At 50.3% G+C, this 24,159-nt stretch overlaps 2 protein-coding genes across 3 annotated transcripts; one reads left to right on the top strand and one right to left on the bottom strand.

Moving 5' to 3' along the window:
* Nucleotides 1-821: 821 nt before the first annotated feature.
* COX4I1 (cytochrome c oxidase subunit 4I1) lies at nt 822-8,333 on the bottom strand. Its single transcript, XM_082438456.1, has 5 exons — nt 8,196-8,333; nt 6,986-7,059; nt 2,740-2,907; nt 1,957-2,088; nt 822-1,065 (listed from the first exon to the last, which is right to left on the bottom strand). Exons 2-5 carry the CDS (start codon nt 7,056-7,058, stop codon nt 929-931), a joined length of 510 nt encoding a protein of 169 aa, XP_082294582.1. The 5' UTR covers nt 7,059; nt 8,196-8,333; the 3' UTR covers nt 822-928.
* Nucleotides 8,334-8,414: 81 nt separating this feature from the next.
* On the top strand, nt 8,415-24,094 carry EMC8 (ER membrane protein complex subunit 8). 2 transcript variants are annotated; one of them, XM_082438453.1, is made up of 5 exons: nt 8,421-8,903; nt 16,777-16,853; nt 22,211-22,280; nt 23,004-23,098; nt 23,627-24,094. In XM_082438453.1, exons 1-5 carry the CDS (start codon nt 8,673-8,675, stop codon nt 23,784-23,786), a joined length of 633 nt encoding a protein of 210 aa, XP_082294579.1. In that variant the 5' UTR covers nt 8,421-8,672; the 3' UTR covers nt 23,787-24,094. The 2 variants fall into 2 exon arrangements, with proteins under 2 accessions (XP_082294580.1, XP_082294579.1); XM_082438454.1 differs by lacking the exon at nt 23,004-23,098 and having other exon boundaries at nt 8,415-8,903; nt 23,627-23,764.
* Nucleotides 24,095-24,159: the final 65 nt, after the last annotated feature.

Raw genomic sequence — 24,159 nt, 5'->3', positions numbered from 1 at the left:
CCTCCCCGCAGAGGGCCTCCCGGGGAGTCAGCTGGCCCTTGAGAACAAGCCAGCAGGGCCATTTCCAGAGCAGCGGGAGATACGCAATCAGGGCTACAGCTCCCCTGCTCCTCCTGCCACACTGGTTGCTTCAAGCCTTCTCACAAGCCCATCTAAGGCTAACTTCCTGGGACATCCCTCTGGTCGAGCTCCAGGGACCAACTTCCCTTCCCAGTCACAGCTCCCCCCCGCCCCCCCCCTGCACCAACGCTGCTGGGAGACCCCTCTGCACCAGCTCTGTTCCGGAATCTGTTCTGCTTCCCCACGCAGGGGCTCCAGGACCCAGTGAGGGGAACGGACGTTAGAGCGAGGGGAGAGAACCACAGGACAGACGGAGGAGCCCCCCAGGACGCCTGCCGGGGACTCGGGCAGGGCTCCTTAACGCCTGCCCGGCCTACAGCCGGCTTCGCTGTTGCTTCTTAGATAAAGAGGCAGGAGCGCAGAACTCGGTCTGCCCTTCCCAATCTCGTGGTCACACACTCCAACCAACACTCACAATTTCAAGGGGAGAGAGTCCCAGGAGAGAAGCGACCACGGGGAGGTCTGTCAGTCTGGCTACTGTGATGGGGATTTAACGCTCATGAAAATCTCCTGTCGAAACACCCCATACCACAGGACTCTGTATTTTTAGTTTTTATATGCTATCCCCTTATACAACTTATTTTTGCCAGTTCGTTTATACCCAAAATGTATTCACTACAGACACTTGGGAGAAACGTACTGTGTTTCAAATGACGCTTCCATTTCATTCAGTTATCAGCAAAGAACCAGCCACAAGGACGTCACGTAAACCGCTCGTTTATTAGCACTGGTACTGGGAACGAGCACCGCCGTAAACGTGCGGAGCTGCAGGGAGGAGACGGGGGCTCCGCGTGCGAGCGGCGGGTCCTTACTTCTTCCACTCGCTCCTCTCGTAGTCCCACTTGGCTGAGAAGCCCTGGACCGGGGCCGCCTTCATGTCGAGCATCCTCTTGGTCTGCTTGGCCACCCACTCGTCCTCAAAGGTGTGCGGGACGGGGCCGTACACTGCAGCCCAGAACAGCTTTGTGAGGCGACACGGTCCCGACAAGGTGTTGCCGAGCCAACGCGCCACACGGGCGAGGTCTTCCCCCCTCACTGGCGACCCGACCAGCGCAGTCATCTGCCACTTGCCAGCCACACGCGTGCACACACACTGGTTTCGAATTCTGGGCACTGACAACTCGACATTTGCAAATTATTCCTTCGTTTGTAAAAGCGAGCAATAAAATACTTAAGCTAAAAGCAGAACGTCCTGTCTACAGGATACAGACAACGGGTCTACAGGCAAGCACAGAGCACAAACAGAACCAAAGGTGACGCGGGGGAGAGCAGAGGGTCACAGGTCTGTCGCCGACCCGTGGCCACAGGCAGGCCACAGACCCAGGACCACACCTCCTGAGAATGGGACGATGCGTCCTCGGCTGGGCGGAGAGAACGCAGGACAGGCAGCACACGAGCGAGCAAGCAGGCAGCCCCAGCGATGGCTGAGCACGAACTGCTAGGTCCGCAGACCCAGAACTCCGGTTACTGAGCTGCGGTCCCTCCCCGACAGCTGAAACGGCCCTTGATGCGTAACAGTTCCCTTCTCCTTGATCTAACCTCCACTACTCCTTCTTCTGACAACTGACTGGCGAGCAGAGAAACCACTACTGGATAGGTGGCGTGCTGTACAAAGGAAGCCGTGCGTGACCGGGCGTGGCCCGCTCAGAATAAAGCAGACTCGGCTTACACACCACTTCCGTTCACGTGAGCCAGTCTCTCAGACCCGGTAAACAAGCTGGGGGTGGAGCCCAGGACGGAAGCGCCGATTCTGTGTGAAGGCCCCACGGCCCACTCTTGGGCACTGAAAGATGCAGCCGCTCCGGGTACACGGCCCCTTCTCTCCCCGCCACTCACCGTACAGCTTCTCCCAGATGAGGATGAGAGCAGTGAAGCCGAGGAAGAACATGGCAGCGCCCACAACCGTCTTCCACTCGTTCGTGCTCCTGTTCATTTCCGCGAAGCTCTCCTTGAACTTAAGGCGGTACACTGGGAACAGAAAGGACAGCGCTGCAGGCGCAGAGGGCCACGGGGACCAACAGCCCCTCCTCGCGGCGGGGCTCCATCACTGCTCCCCACAACACGGGGGCGGCAAACATACAGCGAGGAACACAACACAGGCCTGAGGCCCGGACGCACCCACGCACACATAAGGGGAAGGAAGGAGATGCGTGAAGTTACTGCTGTTGGACTGGGCAACCCTCATAGCCTCATAACATAACATAATGGAGCTTACTCTGGGCAAAAAAAAGCAGTGAAATTCTTTCTCCTTTAGATTAAGGTTTAAGGGTCTGTTTAAGCCCATAATACTTTCATGCCTCTTTCCTACCTGACAGTGAAATTTCGCTGATCTTCCGTCAATAATTTACAGCCAACCCAGTCCCACCCAGGGAGGCCCCGAGAAGCGACTCACACGCTAAGCCCTCCACAGAGCCCCGCTCAGCAGCTCTGTATCCCTGTTCCCGCTCCTCCCCGGGGGGGCTGGAGCCCACAAGCCTGGACACAGGGGCCTGGGCCCTGGACAGCCCCACAGGGCCACAGCACCCCACCCTCCCCAGCACGCTGGGTTCTGGGCGGCAGCCCAGAATCAGGAGAATTCTCGCCCAACACAAGCTGCCCTTGCTTCCCTTCAATACCCACGTTCAACTTTCTCATCAATGGAGAGGCTGCTCCAGGAGGCCTTCTCCTTCTCCTTCAAGGCCTTCTGGCTGGCAGAAAGGTCCCTGACGTGGGCCACATCGGGCAAGGGGTAGTCACGCCGGTCGACGTAATTCGGGAGAGCATAGTCTTCACTCTTCACAACACTTCCTAAAACATGCATTGGATAAATATTTGAAAATTCACATAGGTTCAGAGTTACAAACAAGGCGGTACTTCTAAAAACCAAAATAAGTACGTGTATGTGCACCCTGAAAACGTCAGTTATCCCAGGGGCTGCGGCCACCATTCCAAACAGCCACAGGACTGTCATGTGCAACAGGGAGCAGGCTTGTCCTGAGGGGCCCAGACAGCAGAGTGAGGCTGGCAGATGCGTAACAGCAGCGTTTTTCATCGCAGCAAAACAAAAACCTGCCGGGGCATCGCTAACAAGGCGGCACTGCCTGCAACGACCAGTGTTCATGCAGAGGTCAGAGAGGGCGCTCGGGTTCCCTGGGCTGGACTGGAGACTGGACTAAGGGAAGGCCCTTCTGCAAGGGACTCCAACTAATGGGGAAGAACACAAACAATGTAAACCTCATGAAAGAAACAAGGGTTCAAAGTTCAGAAAGAAAGATGTATGAAAAGCTGGTTACTGCGCCACTGCTTATTACAGCAAAGTATCAAATAACCTGTGTCCAAGCAAGGACGCACTAAGAAGCTGTGCTCCTTAGAAACGCGTTATCACAGAGCCATTTGGCCTGTTCAACAAAGGTTTACCAAGCACCTACCGTATGCCAAGCGTGGCTCCAATCTGGGATCATCAGTGAACAACGCAAACATTCCTGCCTACCAGTGTCTACATGCTAGAAGTGGGAATCAAACAATAAACTACAGAGAATGTTGGGAAATGAGAGATCTGGAAAAAAAAAAGAAAAAGGCAAGCAGAGGAAGGGAACCAGGGGTACATGCATGGCAGGAAACAAGTTACAACAGTACAATGAACGATGGAGATCCATGTGCCCAAAATGGAGAGACAATTGTGTACCCACCAAGTCACGGAACACTATCAGGGTTATGTTTTCTTTTTAAAAATCTAAGTTACATGTAGATACTCACAGGTATGTGTAACTAAACACACAAAACCCCAGGCAAGTTAAACCCAAGTTGTTATCAGTGGAAAGAGGAGAGGACAAAATGAGGATTCTGCTCAAAAAGTCAGAAATTTTAGTGCCTTCAAGTGGGTGTGTACCCACGTATTCTTCCAGTAAAGAGGAAGAAAGTTCAGACAGCAGGAAAGAAAGGGAATATCTTCAATTTTATTTAGGGTTTTCCCTCTGCAAAAAGCTGTGTTCAATTCTACCCTACATCTGCAAGAAAATGTTGTGTTCCAAACTGGTTTAGAGGTATGAAGTCCTGCAAAAATGCTTCACCTCCATTTAGCTTAGTCCCAATGATTAAAATCTCCCCAAACATGTTAACAGTAGTGAAATACAACCTTAAGTCTTAAAGCAGTAAAATTTCTCTAGATGTGTATCTGTGACTTGCAAACGCCTACCATACTTATATATTTATACCCGACCTTATCCCAAAAGGATCTGAGATGAAAATGGCTAGAATTACCTTCCAATTTAAAAACTCTATCAAAATGATGAAAAAACTGCAAAGCACTCAGGTTACACGAGTTATTAAAAATAGATGTTAACTAGGGTCATGAGAATGTTCTAAAATTGACTGCGTGATAATGGCACAACTCAGCGAAGGAACTAAAAACCACTGAAGTGCACCCTTTAGCGGGTGAATGTGTGTTATGTAAATTACATCTCAATAAAGCTGTTATAAAGACGTAAATGCTCATAACCTTCGAGCACTCTAAGCATAAAATCGCGCTTTCTAGAACAAGAATGGCCAATTCGTGATCTCAGGGCTGCCAAGGGCTCTTCAGCACTTTGGGCCTGGTCCCGCAGTAAACGGGGGGCGGGGAGGGGAGTGCGGAGCACAGACACAGAAAGCTTAACACACCAAAATTCCTTTTAAAAAGAGAGACAGCAAAGACTTCGCATTCTAGTGCATGTTTTAGCATTTCTATCCTCAGCCTGGATGGATCTGGGGAGCCTCGGCTGAGGCAATCTGGGGAATCTGAGCTCCCCTCTCCATCAGACGTGTCTCCGCACAAACATCCAAACTTCCCACAGGGGCTACCAATGGTGCTCCAGACTGTACTATTTTATGTGGAGAACCGGTTCACGTATTCGTGTACGACTTGTACAAGTAAAACTTCAAAATTAAAGGACGAGACTTGTCTAATGGACTGCAGTTCTCTCCACCTGCCTACCGTGTGCTGGAGACGCGGCAATGAATAAGCCCGGCCAGGTCCCTGGCCTCCAAAGCTGGCGCTCTAGAAGCAGACGACACTCAAACTACCCCAAATCCACAGTCTCTAAGGAAGCACAAGGCAAGGCAAGGCAGGACAGGTGGTCAGGAAAGGCTGTTCTGAAATAACACCTGCACGGAGGGTGATGATTCGAAAGAAGCAACCATCCACACCTCTGGGGCTGAGGCAGGAGGGGCCGGCCTGGCGCATGTGTGGAGCAGGACTCCAGTGCGGGCTGGGGGCGTGAGCCAACAGGAAGGGCCGGTTTGGGCTGCCCTTTGCCATCCTGAGCCTGACGTGACGAGACCACAGAGGCTGCGTGCGGACCTTACTCCAGACACAAGAAGCCAGCGGAGGGCTTCAAGAAGGGACTGACTAGATCTGACTTCCTCTGCCTAAAGCAATACCCTAAGAATAAGTCATGACCAGTGCCACCAAGGGAGGTTCAAGCTGACTTCTTACAGAAGATCCGAACGACCAAAGGGACATGAAAGAACTCTTGGGGGTGACGGAAATGTTGTATGTCCTGACAGGGGTCGTTGTTACACAACTGTGTGAGTGTACCTAAATCCGTAGAAACTTAACACCTAGAAAAGATAAATTTTCCTTTCTGTAAATTATACTACCAACTAAACTAAGCAAACAAACTAAAAGCTAAGGAAATATATTAGCAAAACCAAAATGGAAACAAAATGTAATTTCTGTCCTACATGACTTGCCAGGCTTTTAGTGAAGGAGTGCTTCTTTCTGCATGTATTAACTAAACAACTGATTTTTTTCATTACCTAGTCATTTAAACTACATACTTCAATAATACTCTCACTAAAATGCTCTGTTTTAGAGTCTACGTCCATAGTGTTATCCTGAGCTATATCAGCAATATAGAGAAAGGTAAGACAACAGTGTTGCCGATTAAAGGACACAATTTCAAGGAAAAATTCACACACAAAGCAACTCAGGCAACAGTTTTTGAGCCCCTGGATACATAAGCCTTGCTCTCTGCCTTTATCAGCCACCACTCAAGCCTTGCCCTCGACCCCTCAGTAACACAACCTGCCATGCTGACTTGCACTTCTTCCTTCCGCTTGTTTTCCCTCTGCCTGGAATGCCACTCCCCTCTGGAGTGGGAGGTTAAACCTACTAGCCCTTCGGCAGAGCAAGGCCTCTCCTCCAGAAGCCCCCCCTGTACCCCAGAGGCCAGGCTAAATGTTTCTCCTCAGGGTCCATCTCTTACTGAAACGCTGCCTTCACGCATCTTCCCTCTCCAGACTGCAAACATTCTTGGGGAATGATTTCATATCTCATATTCTTTTATTCTAAGTGCCTAACAGTGACAAGTACAAAGAAGATGCTTGATAAATGCAAAACTAAACTTGCTATGTGCCAGGCACTGCACTAAGCTCTTTACATATATTTCAAGTGAGAAAACAGATTCCTAAACTTGAGTAACTAGTCCAAGGCAGAAATGAGATTAAACCCAGTTCAGGCGAGGAAGTCCAAACTCCTTCCCTTCCAATGTCCCAATAATGTAAACCGTGTTCAAGGTAAGTGGCTGGGAGTTTTGTCGGAGGGAGAGAGTGTTAAAGTCAGGTACAGTGGGGATCTCTTAAAAGGGCTGGAACTTGAACTTGAACCTGAAAATATGGGAAGGGAAGGAAAAGGGGGAAAATATCAGTATAAGCAAAGACCCAGACCAGAATTCTATATGATTCATAAATACTCTCTAATCTAGAAGTATGCCCCATTAAAATATTTATACCTCCCCTCAAGTTCCTCAACATCGTGACCAGGATCTTAGCCATCTCAGCCCTCTGTGTTTGAAACACCAGCACAGGGCCTTAAACAGAGGAGAGCAAAAAGAAAAGTTACACTTACCGTGTGCCCGTACACACACCGAAGTGGAAATTGCTCGCTTGCCAATTAGGCTAAATACTCTGGTAGCCAACATTCTGAAAGATAAAAATGTACCTTCTCTAAGAATAAGCGTAAACACCTATTAGGAATGATTCTTTTTGCCCCAATGCATTTTGGAAGTCAATGCAATTCTTTTTTCTTCTTCTCCCCTCTAGCATAACTGATCCCTTCTTCATTACTGACTCTGAATTCACAAATTAACCTAGGATGAGGTTATTTTTCCTCAGCAGTCAGCACGTTTTAACGGAGCTTCATTATAAACCAAGCACCATATGCATACACTTAAGGCAATTCGGAGAAAACTGAGTTTTTGGGGTTTTTTGCATATCGTTTCTTTCCTTTTGTTTTTTAAACATTGGCTTTCTTAAAAAGCAAAGAGAAAAATATTTTTAAAGGAGACTCTGGAAAAGCTAGAATGTGCCGCTATGATGGGCTCCATTGTTCAGAGAAAAAAAGTCAACAGTTCAAAGGGACTGTGGCACGCACTGCATTCATTATTTGCTTTAAGACCTAATATGTGCAGAAGACAGGAAGGGGAAACCCGGGAGAAAGGCTGCAAACAGGGCCCTGGGCCACTTCCAAACCCTGCAGGACAACGAATGACCTGGATGACCCACCTCTCACCTGGGCCTTCACTGAATCATGCCTAGCCTCCCTACCTCCCCCTCCCTTAAAACTGGACGTTTCAGGGGACCCCACCGAGGACGAAAAGGATCCCAAATGCATTCAGAAAATACCCATTACGGGCAGAATAAACACAAGCATGACATCAGGGCCGAACTCGTTCCCGTTTCCCGTGTTTTCTCCCCCTGCCTGGCCCGCGCGTGGGCGGACGCCGAACGCCTGCCCCTGAGCCCCGTTACACCCGGGGCGGTGGCGCAGCACCGTCTGAAAAGGTGGCCGGGAGCCCGCAGAGCGACCTGCCCTAGGGTGCGCGCCCGCGGCCAGCGGACGCTCCAAGGTCAGAGCCGAAGCCAGCCCGCGGCCGCCGCAGCGCAGGCGAGGACCTGCCGGATGCTTCTGGGAGGCACAGAGACCGCCACCCGGCGGCTCCCGAGTCCGGAGCCCTCGCCGGCCGGCCTCAATATCACTGGGATCGGAGGCCCAGCGCCGGTTCCTGCGCCCGACCCTCACCAGCCTCGCGGAGCAGACCTGCCGCTGCCCCCCTCACCTGCCGCCGCCCAGCCGATGCTCAACGTGCCCGTCGCGACCGCCCTCTACACCCCGGCTACTCACGACCGGAAGACAGAGAGGTCACGCCGCGGAGCACCACGGGATCGAGGAGGACCCCACCCCGCGCCCGACCGCACCGGAGGTCACAGGACCGGAAGTCAGGGGCCGCCGCGAACGTCGTAAAACGCAGAGCTGGGCTGCTTTCCGGCGGCCGCTGGGAGACCGCTTTTCGGCGGCGCCCGGCGAGAGGCGTGAGGGGAGTCTGACGTGGGCTCATCCGTCTCTCCCGGAGGGAAGCCGGCGTCGAGAGGAGCCGAGCCCGAGCGGGGCCTGGCCTGTGGGGGCCTCCGCCAGCCGCGCGACCGCACCAGGCAGCCGCCGCCTCGTCCCACTTCTCCCCTGAGGCGCCGCGCGGCCGGGCAGCGGATCCAGGCCTCGGCCGGCGTCGGGCCTCCGGGGCCCTCCCGGGCTCAGCATGCCCGGGGTGAAGCTGACCACCCAGGCCTACTGCAAGATGGTGCTGCACGGCGCCAAGTACCCGCACTGCGCCGTCAACGGACTGCTGGTGGCCGAGAAGCAGAAGCCGCGCAAGGAGCAGCTTCCTCTGGGCGCCCCGGGTGCCCACCACACCCTCTTCGTGGACTGTATACCCCTCTTCCACGGCACCCTGGCCCTCGCCCCCATGCTGGAGGTGGCCCTCACCCTGGTAAGCGCGGGAAGGGTACTGCCTCGGAATCAGCAGGGCAGGAGATCGCCTGGCGATCAGCTTCCGAGCAGTCCCAGCTGGAAGCTCACAGTGGTCCAGCCGGAGTCTAGACCCACCCCCGAGGTAGCCGTGACCACGAACGGACGACCCGCGAGGGCGTATAGGACTTTGCCTGCACTTAGCAAGGCCCCGCAGATGGCAGCTCGTAGTGGCAGCGGCCGCAGGAGCGATCTTAACCGTCCTGGGTGTTTTTAGACGCTTTAGGCGACGAGTAATACATTAATTTTCTCACACCAGTATCCTTTATAGAAACAAGCCGTCGTTAACTGAGCGATGATTCGACAGCGTTTGTATTTGGGATTTTGAGTCACGGGAAGTTTTGGCACTGCGGTTTGGCTCTTGCGCACCTTCGCGGGGCCGGATCCGTGTCTGCCGTGGGTGTAAAGGCTGCGGTTCTTCCGACGTTAGTGCCCCGGACCCCGAGGGTGGAGACACGTTTCGAGGCAGCGCTGGCATCACGGGCACTGCTGCCCGAGAATGCCCCTGAGCGCTTTGTAAGGGAAGCTTGTCTGTCCTCCTTAGTGACATCTAGAATGCACCCGTGGTTTTAAAAGCTGAAGACTGTGGAATTTTAAAGCCGGAGCAGACATGCCTTCCAGCCCGCACACTTCTGTGGGTCTGCTCACGACTGGTCTATTGAAGTACAGTGAGAAAAGATGTGGCATAGGGATAGACTGGCTGGTCATTGAATCCTAGGCAGTGCTTGTTGAGGTAGGGTGACCCATAAAGGAAAACAGACCACCTATAAATTTGAGTTGAAACCTTAAGGAAAAATAAACTGTAGACTCAGACCTGCCTGGCTTGAGGTACAGTTTTTCATATACATATAAACTATGATACTAAAAAAGTATTAGTTGATTGTGCAAAAAGTAGTTAAGTTTGAGAAGGTATAGGTAGAAGTCCTTTTTCTATACCTCCCAACAAGTAAAATGAATCCATTTTGTAATTTACATAATTATGACACCCATGTAAATTCTTGGTAAGCAGGAAGTATCTTTAGACAAACGGTCCTCGCCTAAGCTTACTGGGCACATCTTTGAATGCCTGTTAAACTGAGTCATTGTCTGAATTTCTTCATATCATCTTGGGGCAGGAGATAGATAAGAAGTAGATGATATTTATAAAATCAACCATTTTAGCTCCTGAAGAAATAGCTTGTCAGTACCAATACATCCCTGGGGTGTGCATGTGTCTGTTTTACTTCAAGTCTTTTCAACCACCTGTCTTGACTATTTTGTTATCAAGGGAATTGCGTGGTGAATTGGATATGTGAAGTGCATTCACTTGCGGGAACTAGATTAACCAGCAGCATTAATGCAGGATTATTCAGTTCTCCAGTAGTGTCAGGCCTGTGCTGGGGGAGGGATATGGCTATGGATCAAACACCGTACCTGCTTAGCAGTTGAACTTGTACCAAGCGGACAAGTATAGCAGAGTATAAAGCGACCTGGCGTGGAGAGAGGTGAGCAGTGCACAGATTTCATCGTAGAGGACCTTGCAGGTCACACAGAGGAGTTTGGGCTCCATCATGAGGACAGGGAAGCCCCTGGAGGAGAGCTGCATGGTCACATTTGTGTCTTGGAGTGATTGCCCCAGCCTGCAGCAAAGAGGATGTTGGAAACAGGAGTGTATATAATACTGGAGGCAGAGAGGTGGCCTAAACCAAGTGCACTGTGGAAGCAGAGGAGACAGACCAGAGAGAGCCAGGAGGGAGAATCCACAGCATTCAGTGACTAATCGTGTGGGGACATAGGGAAAAGGAGGCAAGGGTGACACACCTCGATTTCTGACTTAAGCATCAGAAGGACAGTGGCACCATTCGTTGATGGAAAATGACCTAGGGTTGACAGCTGAAAAATGGGCCTGAAACTCAGAAGACGGGTGGGCTGGAGACGTAGATGGGGGACCAGTAGCTTCTCAGTGACTTCTGAAGCCATGAGAGCAGGTCCTATTGGCTGGGACTGTGTGTAACGAGTAGAGAGCCATGGGCAGAAACCTGAGGACCTCCAGCTTCTGCGGGGTGGGTGGAAGAAGGGAAGCCAGCAGACCAACCAGGGTGGAGCCAGCGTGGGTAGGAGGAAAAGGTGTGTTGCTTTAAATCCCTAGAAAATCCTATCAGAAATAATCAAAGAGCATCTTAAAGGCAAACTTGAACCTCACTTGCAATTGTCAAAATAGGATTAATTCTTTTTATTCTTAAGTAAGCTTTACAGAGTTAAAGGGTTATGTTCCTATTACAAGATATAAACGCAATACTTGAACGGATTAAATATACTAACTATAAGCAACCGCACTGGAGTTGCCTTTACATGAATTTTCCCCGAGGATTAGGGCTGTGTCCACCATTTACCTGGGGAGGGAAGGCCAGGTCCAGAGGGCACCTTGACTCTTAAGACAGGCCCACTGCCACCGCTTGTTAAGGGGCACTGCTTGAGGCTTGTTCTGACCCTGCACCACTGCACTCTGCACTCCAGACTCACTTTCCAGCATGTCCCCCAATGTGCCCTTCAGTGTTTGAGTCTCCTGTCCAGCAAAATTAAGTGCAAACTAGATTCTCTGCGCTTAGCTTCTTTTCAGACAGTAGAAACTAACAGCCAAAGTTTTATCCTTGCCAAGCAGTGGTGGTTTGTGCTCACTTTTCTTCTATTGATCAAAAATTTGAATCATAGACTCAGAATTTGAAAAATACAAGAAAGATGTCAACTGAGTACAAATTAAATAACTTTCAAAATAAAGTTATAAAGGAAAATTTGCAATTTGAGTCCATCCACAAATTTTGTATTATTAAGTTTATATCATTCAGCTTTTGACTTAGCAACTTTATAACCTGAAGGCAGTGAAAAATCTCAGTGTATGGAGCCATGGTTTATCAGCTATAGAAGATGTAGTTTTAATAAAGCATCTACATCCATAAAACTGTATAAACGAGGCCTAATTCTCACAGCTTGTTTCTATTCAGGGAGTTTCGTATTGAGTTATTTTTGATAAGTGGGAATGACTGACTTGATATGCAGTCCATCAAAGGGCAGCATCAGATTCCTTTGCAAGGCTTTTCATTATAATTTTCCATTAAAAAAAAATCCTTGCATTTCTGGGTGCTTTCTATTTTTTTTTTTAAGTACTTATGCCTGTTAATTTATCCTTATAACCCTTTGACGTAGGTAGTGATGGAATTATTTCTAAAAGCAAAAACCCATAAAATGTCAGCAGGGAAATTAGCATAAACCTGCTGTTTCCCTAAGCCCTCTTTGTCCTTCTCCCCTGTCGGTGGTTTCCTGGTGCTGTGGAGCTGCCTTTCATTACATTCTGCTCCAGTGACTTCCTTCTTTGCCGGTTGGTCTAGTCAGCGTGACTTCAGTCTAGAATTCTTTCTGCCGCCTCCATATGTGCCTTCTCTACTCACCTGCACAGGCTGCTGCCCCGCTGGCTTGTGGCTCAGCCCCCTGCTTCCTCCTGCCCCTTTTTCTCTCCAGAACATAAATGTGCTGGCCTGGGAGAGGGAGCTGGCTGCTCTGGCTTCTCCTTTCAGTTCCTCCCCTTGACCTTCACCCTCTGTCCCCATGCCATTTACCTCCAGCGCTTTTCCTCCTTGGAGCCAGCTCCTTTCCTGCCAGAGAAGAATCAGTAGCCGACTTGAGAAGGAGCTTTTCTTCTCCGTGAAACTAACAACCCCTCTACTTTTAGAAGCCAAGGCCTGCTCATTGCTGCAGACAGGGAGGCTGACAGACACACCCAGCTTGTAAGTGCAAACATGGGAGCAAGCCCTGCTGGGGGTGGCTCTTATCAGCTCCCTGCCTTGCCTACTTCATGGCTATTATATAGCCACATGCGGTGGGTGATGGTGCTTTGAAAATTACAGAGTGCCTCATACATGCAAATATTAGCGAGTTTGCTGAGAGAAGCTGCTTTCTTTGTGCAGTCTAACTGGGAACGGATGAGTCGGGCCCAGGGCCTTTAGTAGTTCTCCTATGTGTCTGGAATGGAACGAGCCTGAAAGGGCATTGAACAGAGGGTGGCAGACGTATGCCAAGGTGAAAGTGTCCTTCTTTCCCTCTGAAAAGTAAAAGACACTACATAAGTAAATGCAGGATTTGGACCCTGTATTCAGAGTCACTTGATGAGTTTCGGAGTGTTGTCCTGAACTTTTTCATTTTGATTGTTCACAAGATGCATCACGGGAGTAGGGCATCTTAGCAGCAAGGTAAGGAAGACGGAAGTGGATTCGTTGAGAACAGCAGTCAGACAGCTTCTCAGTTCTTTTGCCTTGTCCTGCCCCACTTGGGAGCGAGCGAGTTGCCTTTACTGTATAAGCTGCCACTTAAGTAAATCTGCTTGGGCTTTTCATGAACAAGCCATTTGGGCTGACTTCAGGATTCTGAGGGCCCTCAAGAGCTGCCTGCCCCATCCCTGCCCTACCGACAGTCCACACTGCTCGCCTCCTCCCACACCCTGACTCTTACCGCCCGCCAGGTCACTCTCACCGATGAGGTCTGGTTCCGCTGAAACTTGTTTACGCTACCTCTGTGGGCTCTGGTGGCCCGTTCTCCGTTCCTCAACTGGAGGCCGCTTGTGTCTGAACCTGGACAGCTGTGGACAGGCTGTGCATGCCTGTCACGGGCATCCACACTTAACTTGGTTGCTCTTTTCTGAATCATTGAAAGGTTTCCAAAGCCAAGCCAGAGCTTTTGTGCCTGGTTCACTTTTGGGACAGCCTCTTCAAAGAGTTCTACTAGGGAGCTCCCTGGTGGTCTAGTGGTTAGGACTTAGCGCTTTCAATGCCGGGGCCCAGGTTCAATCCCTGGTCAGGGAACTGAGATCCCGCAAGCCATGTGGCATTGCCAAAAAAACAAAAACAAAACAAAAGGGATTCCCTGGTGGCGCAGTGGATAAGAATCTGCCTGCCAATGTAGGGGACACGGGTTCGAGCCCTGGTCCGGGAAGATCTCACATGCTGCAGAGCAACTAAGCCCGTGCGCCACAACTACTGAGCCCGCGAGCCTAGAACCCGTGCTCTGCAGCAAGAGAAGCCACTACGATGAGACGCCCGCTCACCGCAGCGAAGAGTAACCCCTGCTCACCGCAACTAGAGAAAGCCCGCACGCAGCAACGAAGACCCAATGCAGCCAAAAAAAAATAAAATAAATAAATTTTAAGAAGAGTTCTACTAGAAGTTCAAGGTCATGACATTATTTTTCTGCTGGAATCTGGTTAGGCCCTTGGAGATTTACATACAGGAATTCACCCCTCGTTAGGTAAAGTGTAAGTTGAGGTGTGCGTTGTGTTTGTCACAAGAATCATCCTTCATGTCAAGTGCCTTCTCTGCTCTCTGAGTGCAGGTACAAGGTGACACCACGTGTTTGCTAGGGATTGAGTCCTGAACCGTTACCTTCAGCCCAGGAAAGGGATCTGGGAGCAGCTTAGACTGCTCACTAAAGACTGCTGTGGGAGTCCCTGGTGGCGTAGTGGTTAGGATTCTGGGCTTTCACTGCCATGGCGCGGGTTGATCCCTGGTCAGGGAACTGAGATCCCGCAAGCTGCGCAGCATGGCCATAGAAAAGGACTACTGCTGGGGATGGTCAGGATATCAGCAGCAGAAAATAATTATATTAAATGTAGCTGTGGTGGGCCAAAAAATGGCCCCCCAAGATGTCCACGCCTTAATCCTTGGAACCTGTGAACATGTAACCTTATGTGGTAAAAAGGACTGCAAATGAGATTAAGTTAAGGATCTTGAGATGTGATGATCATCCTGGATTATCTGATGGACCCACTTTAATCACAGGGGTCCTCATAAGAGGCAGCAGGGTAGGAGACAGAGAAAAGAGTTGTGACAGAAGCAGAGGTCAGAGTGATAACAGCCACCAGCCAAGGAACGTGGTGACCACCAGGTGTCGGAAAAGGCAAGGAACGAATTCTCCCCTAGAGCCTCCAGAAGGAATCAGCCCAGCGGACCCATTTTAGACTTCTGACCTGTAAGATAAATTTGTGTTGTATTAAGCCACTAAATTTTTGTAACTTGTTACAAGGGCATTAGGAAGCCAGGACAGTAGCCAAACTCGGGATACCATCTGTAGTTGTGACTCTGGATATAAGAACAGGCCACACCACAGGGCTGGGAGAGGGGCACCAAAGTGGGCAGGGGCGAGGGTCACCTCAAGTGAGGACACACTCAAGAGACCAGTCTTCGATCAGAAGCAAAGACTGAGAGGGCTACACTAAAGGACGGGCTAACTTATGGGTTTGAGTTCAGGGAATGGGGCCAAATGCCAAATTTTAGAACAGGGCTATGCCCTTTGATACTACATAGAGATACATTTAGAAAGAAATGAAAGAATTTGGTGCTGTAAGCAGCAATAGAGAGTTTCTAGAACTCATTCCTTTAAGAGGTGATAGAAATAAAATATAAGTAATTGTGGAATAATTTGCATCAAAGTTACAGTGAAAGAGCCATTATAAATATTTTGTAGACATGGCTCTCGTCTTTTGAGTGGATGTCCAAAACGTCTAATTCGTTCACTGAGCCTTGGTTTTGCCCCAATGTGGTAATTTGTGAGCTCTTAGGAAGCCAGAATTATTATTCTAATCCTTGTGTGAGCGAGGGAACCTTGGTCTGTAACCATTCTGTAATGTCTGCTTTTAGTCATAAAGGAGACTGTTGGAGACCCAAACCAGAATTTGAGAAAAAGAGCAGTAGAGCTATGTTTAAAAAAGGAGAAAAATAAGAAAGAAAAGAAAAACGTTTTTAACCAGCTACTTCACTTTGAAAAAATCGAGGATCAATTTTATCTCTTCTTTTGCAGACTGAGGATAGAATTTACTGCAGTGTATTATTAAAATTCCATTATGGCAAAACAGGATGACCTTTTGTTGCTTTTAATAATAGCATTAGACCTGCAGGATGCTAAATCTGATGAGAGAAGAGTGGCATTATAAAACAAAAAACTTTAAAAATCTGCTGCCATGCTCCCATTTAAAAACATGCCACCGAGAAGGGTGTGCGCGTGCATGCGTGTGCCTGTTTACCCCACATCCCGGCATGATGGATTTTTCATGGTGTGTTGCTAGGAATACTGAGATACAGTATTAAAGCAGTTGGCTTTGAAACAGACTTATATTCCCAGGCTGGCTGTGCTACCTGGCTGTGCAAACTTAGACCCTCCCCGAGCTTTTTAGTTTGCTTACCTGTGAAAGATTGATTTAAATGATCTTAAGGCTTATTCAAGCCCCAGAATGCCTCAGTGCTTCATATTATCAGAGAAGGTGGGTAACTCTGGTCTCACCTCACCCACGGCACTGCACCCGTTTAATATATGTCTACACTGGGGCCTTCTGCTGGGACTGGGGGACGAGGTTGTTTGTGTCCAGCCTCTCCCTTCCCAGTCATTACAGGGCCCTCCTCTGTGGGAAGACACCCCACCTCAGTGAGAGTGGGAGCCCAGGCTCTTCTTTGCTTTCTCTGGCCTCACGTGGACCGTGGAAAGCAAATTGGGGTGACCTTCTTTCCCCCGAACACCCATTTCATTCTTGTTTGTTTGTTTTTTGTTTTTTTTTTTTTGGCGGCGTTGCTCAGCTTGCAGGATCTCAGTTCCCCAGTCAGGGATTGAACCCAGGCCACAGCAGTGACAGCCTGGAATCCTCACCACTAGGCCACCAGGGAGCTCCCCCATTTCATTCTTGTAGGGAGGAGGATACAGGGCTTATATCTGACTTGTCCCAGCATCCAGGGGTTGGGGGGGTTCCCTCTGTTTATCGAGACTTGATATTTAAGGGAAAATCATTCACCTTTTCTTCCCAAATTTTGTTCTTCTTTCAGATTGATTCATGGTGCAAAGATAATAGCTATGTGATTGCTGGTTATTATCAAGCTAACGAACGAGTAAAGGATGCCAGGTATGTCCATGCAAAACCCCTCTGGGGTCTGAAAGAATGATACTGTGAGAGAGATGATCTCTGATACACGTTTTGACCTCTGTGGTCTCAGGATGCAAAATCTGTTAGAACAGAACCCCTCTGGGCCCTCTGTGCTTGTTTATAGTATTCCAGGGGGAGTGCGGTATGGGTAATTCCAAACAACAGTAATTCTAGACATTTATATTAACGTTGGGATTCTGTTCTGTATCTTCTTTGTTTTGCTTGAAGGGAATTCATATAATGAAAGCAACAGTCCAGGGCCTCCTGTTTCTGTCCCCACTCAGCTGTGTCTTGCTTCCCATTCCCAAGGTGGGAATGATGTAGGGCATAGCATTAGGAAAGAACTCCACTCTTTTGGGGGGTTAAAAAAAGAGTAACTTTTAGGTTTGGTGCTCTTAAGGTCTGATACTTTGATGAAAATGTGGTGTTTGCTGCTTCTTTCATGTTAGGTTCCGGTTTCTTTTATCCGGCTATTTGCACCCACTGTGATTGTCACTAATGAGCAAAGCTGAGGTCTTTGCTTTATTTCTGCGTCAAAGTTCCAGCAAAAAAACACTTGACACCCTGTAGTTAGGATAATTTGAGGAAGACTTAATAAGGCAGTTGTTTCCAGAGGTGTGAACGGTATGCAAGAGAACTCAGGAGAGGGTGGTGCAGTCACCCAGAGCTGGAGACAAAAGCTGGTACCTGCGCTGCCAGAAGGGGTGAGGAGGGGTTGGGTCAAGAAGTCCGGCCCGAGGAGAAGAGTGCCCTCTGGTCGAGGGATACGACCAGCAGCCAGCCTGATGGGACCTCACAGGCCGAGTCCCAGAGGAGTCAACACCCTGACCAGCGAAAGCCAGAGGCAGAAGCTGGGGTGCCCTCGCACGCTTCCCTCACGTGGCCAGGCGGCCTGGGACGCGGTGAAGGACCCCAGACCGAAGTGTCTCCTGGAGTCACATCCGCTTGCCCAGCAAAGGCAAGAGGCTGGACTCACAGCGTTAGGGCCATAATACAATAAGCTGATGAAACACTTCAGGGATGGAAGCCGTTCTGCCCTAGAGGGCTGGGCCCAGTCGGGACTCTGAGGGAGGCAGGGTCGCCGGCGCAGCGCTGGGCTCAGAACGACTCCCGTGAAAGCCGCTGCGTGGGCCACGGCGCAGGGGCGCCCTCTGAAGCCTGGCTCCCGCGTCTTCCCGCCCGCTGCCCGTTCGGGCTCTCTCTCCCTGTGCGTCTCTTGTTGACCACGCCTTCCTTTTGAGCCCACCTGCCTCCTGGGTGCTGATGAGCTGGGGCCTATTCATGGCCCGTGTCAGTCTTGGTCTTTGTTACACGAAAGAGGCTGCAGGGCACAGAGCGCCTGCCCCGGGCCAAGCTCTGTGCTGAGCCAAGCTGGACTCTTGGCCCTCGCCCTCGAGTTGCTGGAGTGAACGCAGAAGACACCGACACCTAGGCCTGTGGTGCAGGTCCCCAGGCCCCATGCCGGGAGGGTGGTACAGAGCGCTGTCCAGCAGGAGCAGGCCGGCATTGAGTCCACTGCTGTGACCAGAGGGGCCCTCGGGGAGGGTGTCGTTTGAAGCGGATGCTTGCGCGTGGCAGGGTCCTGTCATGTGCAGATGTGGAGAGCAGAGGGAAGAGTGCGGAGGGGGGACAGCGTGATGCAGACACCGGGTGGAAACCGGCAGGAGCGAGGGGCGCACACACAGGGGCGCCAGCGGGAGAGGACACCCTGACGGCTGTGCGGCATCTCACTATTTTGTAAGCAGCGGGGAGCCGTCCTTGGAAGGCTTCCCGGAAGCAGACAGTACTGTCCCGCAGCTGTTCTCGCAGGAAGGAGAGGAGACCGGGCCAGAGGTGACGGTGCTGGCTTCCTTCCTCCCGCGCCCCCAGACGCGCCCGCACAGGATCTGCCTTCCGCTGCCTCACTTGGCTCGTGGCCTCTTCATCTTCCTGCCTCTGTTCGGACCTCATTGCAGCCCAGCCTAGAATTACTTGCTCAGACGCCACCTTCATGCTCTTCACACCTTCTAGAATTTCCCAGGTCCTTCACCTGCTCTGCTCAGGAGGTCTTCATTCTCCCACTGAAGTCAGTGTCTAAGTGCCTACCAGCCGTTGGTGAGATCTGTAGAGAGCGTGGTGGGCGGTGAGACAAGTGTGTCCAGTAACCCTCTGGATCCCTTCTGACCCCGTGAGCCTCGGCCGTACTCCGGGATCCAAGCCACCCCTCCAGCGAGTTTAGAGTAAACCTCCAGTCACTACCACTGTGCCTGGCCTGGGGCTTTCTTGGTGTCATCCTTTCGAATCCTCACAAGGACACTCAGCTGAAGAAACTCCAGCCAGAGACGCTCGCTGCACCAAAGCCACACAGCCAGGAAGCTCAGAAGCTGGGATCATGCTGACTTCCTTCTTCAGTACCGTTTGCTTCTACCTAGAAAACCTTCCCTTCTCTCTTCAGCCTCGCCTAGCTAAAATTTTGCTCCTCTTTTAGAAACATCGGCTGATTCACATCATCTCACAGCATAAGCTTTGGAGCCAGGTTAGACTTGGATTCAAGTCCTCAGTGACTAACTGATTCACCACTTTGACCTCAGTGGTCCTGTCTGTAAAATGGAGCTAAAGAGTTCATCCCTCGGAGAGTGGTAGTGAGGGCAGAGCGAAGCCACACGCAGCGTGCTTAACTTTGTGCTTGATTCCAAATAGAGGCCGGTCCTGTGATTACCTTTTTTAAAAAAGGATCATTCAGTCACTGTTTTAATCTGAGAAAAGAACTATAAGGTGTTTGTAACTGTTTTACTCGTTTCCTAAACTTCAGGTTATCCCATCAAGTTTTATTTGATCATTTCATAATTGCTGGAGCTTTGCCTCATAATAAACATTTCATGAGGGGTAGATTTCAGTACCAGGTCCAGTGCCTTGGCCTGAGGTAGATGGTCAGTAAAGAGCTTTTAGATGGAAATGTAAGATCTCAATCACAGGTAGATGCCTAGTTTTGTGTGGGTTGGGAAGGGGGATTGGCAAGTGGCTTCCGTCTCCAGGGTCCCCACCGTTGTATTTGGCAGCTGACTGTTCACAGGAACAAAGGACTTGTACAGCCTAGTTGGAAACAAAGTACTGACGTGACTGTCACAATGTGACGATCTGACATTAGGAGTGGAGCAGGTCGGTGTTAGAGACTAAGTGTGAAATACAAATAAGAGGTAAACAAAATTGGTAGTTCTTTGAAATACTTTGGCAATTCATTAACTATTGTAAGTTTTAAGTTCTTTCAAAAGAACACATGTTAAGTGAGTTTGGGGGCATCTGAAATGAAACATAATAAATGTTTCTCGATCCCCTTCCCAATAAAAGTCACCAAGTACTATGATAATCATAAACGTTAGGATAATAGTATTTTGCCAGTTTCCTGGTGGCAAATGCTCCTAGGGAGAAGATCATGCCCTTAGCAAATGCTGACTTCGTTTCCCTTTGCACCTAAGGTGTGAGTGAGTGAGGACCCGCAAAGACTCGGAGCGGTCACGGGGTGCGCCTTCTCCACAGTGGGCGGGTGAATCAGCAGGTCCCTCTACGGGAGCTCGGCACTTGCCGACTCCTGTGAAGTGCTGCCTTCACTTTGAGGGCTTTCCGGGGTGACCTGAGGGACAAGAATCCCTGGGGTCCTTTCCCTATTAAACTGTTTTTTTGTTTCATTTTTCTTAACACGATACTGCAGATAAATAATCACACATCTCTATAAATTCTCAATTTTAAAAGTGAAAATAGAATAATTAGATAAACTTATTTTTATAAAGCATTGAACCTGCTTTTTTCACCTCAATCACAAAGAAACGATCGTCATTGTATAGTGTGTTTCTTTATGGCTCTGTCCCTGCTTCAAAAAGCTGAGACTCTAATTGTGCAGGGGAAAAAGATGCACAACAAGACAACTGCATACCAAGGCTTAAGTGTTTAGAGAGGGGACCAATGGACCTCATCTGGGGCAGCTTGGCAAGACGTCCCAGAGAGGATGGTGTTTTCTTGGCATTGAAGATGGAAGGAATTGAGTAAGCAGAGGTGGGCGCCGAAGGGCCTTCCAGACAGGGAAGAGTATGAGTGAGGGGAGGGGTGTGTGAGGAGGACGGCGTGCAGACAGTTCCCTGGGATGGAAGGCACACAGCGCGTTGCTCCCGGGGGTGGGAACGGTAGCTGGTCCCGTGCTGAGAGAGGCTGGGTCTGCCAGCCTGAGCACAGCGGGCTTTTCTCTTCTAAGAAGAGCCTGGAAATTGAGACCCGTGAGGAGGCAATTTTAGAAACGCATGCCTCCGGTGATAGGCGGAAGGGAGCGGGTGGCAGGGAGAATGAAGGAGGCAAGGGGGAGGCGCCTGGTGAGGGGTTGGAAAGAAGTGGGAAAGGTCACCTCAGCCAGAGAAACTGGGAACAAGCCGGCCTGCCTGCCTCGGATTCTAGCTGCCCCGGATTCCAGCCAGGGGGCCTTGGGAGCATGGCAGGCGGTAGGGAGGCTTCGGGGGTGCTGGCCCTCCGGGGTGAGGGGGCAGACGCCAGACTGCACAGCAGAGGGAGGAAATGGAGCGAGAGGGACAGGATCATCAACTTACTAAAGAAGTTGAAGAAATATGGTTGAAAGCGAGAAGAGAAGTTGGACCGTGGCTGGACAGAACCAGTTAATTTTCTTGTCCTAAAAAGGAAAAGACTCACATTTGACATCAGAGCTGGGCCTGTTGTGGGGGAAGGGAGATAAGTAAGGCCCCGAGGAGGAGGTCAGAGTGGATGGGCCTGTGGGCGGGAGGAGGGGGAGCGCAGGGACGCATGAGACCCACTCTCCAAGTCACTCTATTGATGTAAGGTGGAAGGTTGCCATTTATCAAGGTTGCGGTGGGCGCAGGGCCAGAGCCAGCCAGGGAAGGCTCATGAGCACTGAGAAGATCTGGAATGGCTTAGGAATTTTTAAAACTAAAAAAAAGGAAAAACAACTGACTCGATTCCAGCAGCTAAGAGCGTAGATGGAGAAGGTGGGCCCTGGAGGCTGCTGGCCTGGGGCGGCTCTCAGCAGCACAGTTGTCTGTGGCCCAGAGCCTTTCTGTTGAGCAGACACCCTCTCAAGATCCCCTCCCAGGGCTTCCTGGTGGGGGAAGGGCCCTGCTCTCCCCTGTGCTCCCCATGGCCCACGCAGGATTCCCCATCCTCACCAGTCACTGCAGCGGGAGCGCAGTCACGAGAAGCTACTTAAACGGGTGTAACAAGCTCGGGCAGCTTACTGGCGCCCTTGGTCTTTGTATCATTGCCGTTCACTCTGCCTTAGGCAGACAGTGTTGAACGGCGTTAACTAGAATGCGGTAACCTCTCTGGTTCTTCTCTCACAGTCCAAACCAGGTTGCAGAAAAGGTGGCCTCCAGAATCGCCGAGGGCTTCAGCGACACGGCTCTCGTCATGGTAAGTCACTCGCTCGCTCCTGAGTCTTCTGTGTGCGGGATGGCGGCTGAGCGTCCTCTTGCTGACGTGGAGCTTTATCTATTGATATAAACGGTTTTCCTTTCTGCGGACACTTCATCGGACCGTGGCCCCCTTCTGCAGTCTGCTCCCAACTGCAGGCTTACAGTTGCTGAGTCGCAGGCCACTGCTGTCCCGGCACACGGATTTCTAGAGGTGGGGGTCGTTCCACTTCAGCAGGTCTCACAGTGGGGTCCCCATGCCAGCAGCAGCAGCACCACCTGGGAATTTGTTAGAAATGCAGATTCTAGGGGCCTAGCGGTCTGTGTTTCAGTAAGCTTCCAGATGATTCTCATGCACGCTCAGGTGTGAGAACCATTGAATTACGTTAGCTGGCACAGCTGAGGGAGCGGGGGAAGGAGCCAGGTAGGTGAGTAGCTCTCATCAAGAACCCTGTTAACCTCAATCCAGATGGGATTCTAACAGGGAAGGCAGAAGTAAAGTTTGGAAGCTTCACATTTGTGAAAAAGCGGTAAAGTACTTAGTGTTTCTCCTGTATGACACAGTACACCTGGGCCGTGCTCTCGTGGTGTCACACGCTGTGAGGTGGGGTTTCTGCCATGGGCAGTGTTGACACTGGTCCTGGGAGAGCCACGAGGAAGGGCCTGCGGACTTGCAGCAGAAGTGCTGGCTCTGTTCACGAGCGTGTCCTTTGTCTCGTTGCAGGTAGACAACACTAAGTTCACGATGGACTGTGTGGTACCCACAATCCATGTGTACGAACACCACGAAAACAAATGGCGCTGCAGAGACCCTCACTAGTGAGTGCCCTGTTCCCAGGGTGGCCCATGTGCCACGTGTGCTGGTGCCATTCCGGGCACCCAGCTCCCACGGGAAAGCTGATCCCAGCCTTCTGGGTTTTTAAGTTAGCGTCTTCTCCAGAGGAGCATGCAAACCTCATACAGAAGGCATGCATGTTCCTCGACCCCTGGAGGACTAAGGCCTACAGGGTTTCCAAGCAGTCAAGACAACCTGAGTGTCACTCGAGGGTCTTCCCACCTCAACCCCAGGGCACCCCTCCCCAAGCCAAGCCCTCTTTCCAGGCATTTGGTTTGGTTTATTTGTAATCAATCATCTACTTCCACCTTTTTCAGAATTTCTTTTGGAGGGTGACTCTTTCATGTTTCATATTCGTTACGTACATCTTCATGTGTTTAAACGTACGTGTTTGCTAGTGTTCATTATTATCTTCCTTTATACCACTCTGCATGTGGCTGGTTTCCTGTTTACTCTATTGAAAAGCCACCTGTTTTCATTAAGAGGCTGATTTCTCCTGTTTCACCTCGTAGTGATTACTGTGAAGACTGGCCAGAGGCCCAGAGGATCTCGGCATCACTCCTGGATAGCCGGTCCTATGAAACGCTCGTGGATTTTGATAACCATCTGGATGACATTCGGAATGACTGGACAAATCCAGAGATCAATAAAGCTGTTCTGCACCTGTGTTAGGGAGGGATTTCAGTGACTGGTCTCTGGGCATTTCCACTACACTGAAGAAGAAAAGCTATTTTTAAATGTAAATAAAATATCTCATAGCCTGTGTGGAAAGCCGGCAGTTTTCAGAAGTGGCATGTGCCTTGAAAGAGGGCAGAATGTCCCATCAGTCATCTTTCTAATGCAGAGCCTCGAGAACAGGCATAGACTGTCCCATCTGATCATCCCTGTGGAGTCCTTCCCAGTTGTACGTTGCTATAATTCTTCAAATCAAAGCTATTTCTGCTTGTCCAAGATTGTTCCTATTAAACAGTTTTAACTAACCTTTTATAATCTGGAGGAATACTTTTTAAGGCTTATGAACTATCTTTAAAAAAAAAAAAAAAAA

This window comes from Balaenoptera physalus, assembly GCF_965194825.1.
Source record: "Balaenoptera physalus genome assembly, chromosome: 19".
NCBI classification, from domain to species: Eukaryota; Metazoa; Chordata; class Mammalia; order Artiodactyla; family Balaenopteridae; genus Balaenoptera; species Balaenoptera physalus.
This window is presented reverse-complemented; position numbering and strand designations above follow the sequence as displayed.

Excerpts from the sequence above, each read along its gene's own strand:
- COX4I1 (XM_082438456.1), bottom strand. The coding sequence starts at position 7,058 with ATGTTGGCTACCAGAGTATTTAGCCTAATTGGCAAGCGAGCAATTTCC. Across the intron at positions 2,089-2,739 it reads CATTGATGAGAAAGTTGAAC|TGTACCGCCTTAAGTTCAAG; the intron begins GTGGGTATTGAA and ends TTCTGTTCCCAG. Across the intron at positions 1,066-1,956 it reads CATCTGGGAGAAGCTGTACG|TGTACGGCCCCGTCCCGCAC; the intron begins GTGAGTGGCGGG and ends TCTGGGCTGCAG.
- EMC8 (XM_082438453.1), top strand. The coding sequence starts at position 8,673 with ATGCCCGGGGTGAAGCTGACCACCCAGGCCTACTGCAAGATGGTGCTG. Across the intron at positions 8,904-16,776 it reads TGGAGGTGGCCCTCACCCTG|ATTGATTCATGGTGCAAAGA; the intron begins GTAAGCGCGGGA and ends TTCTTCTTTCAG. Across the intron at positions 22,281-23,003 it reads GCGACACGGCTCTCGTCATG|GTAGACAACACTAAGTTCAC; the intron begins GTAAGTCACTCG and ends GTCTCGTTGCAG.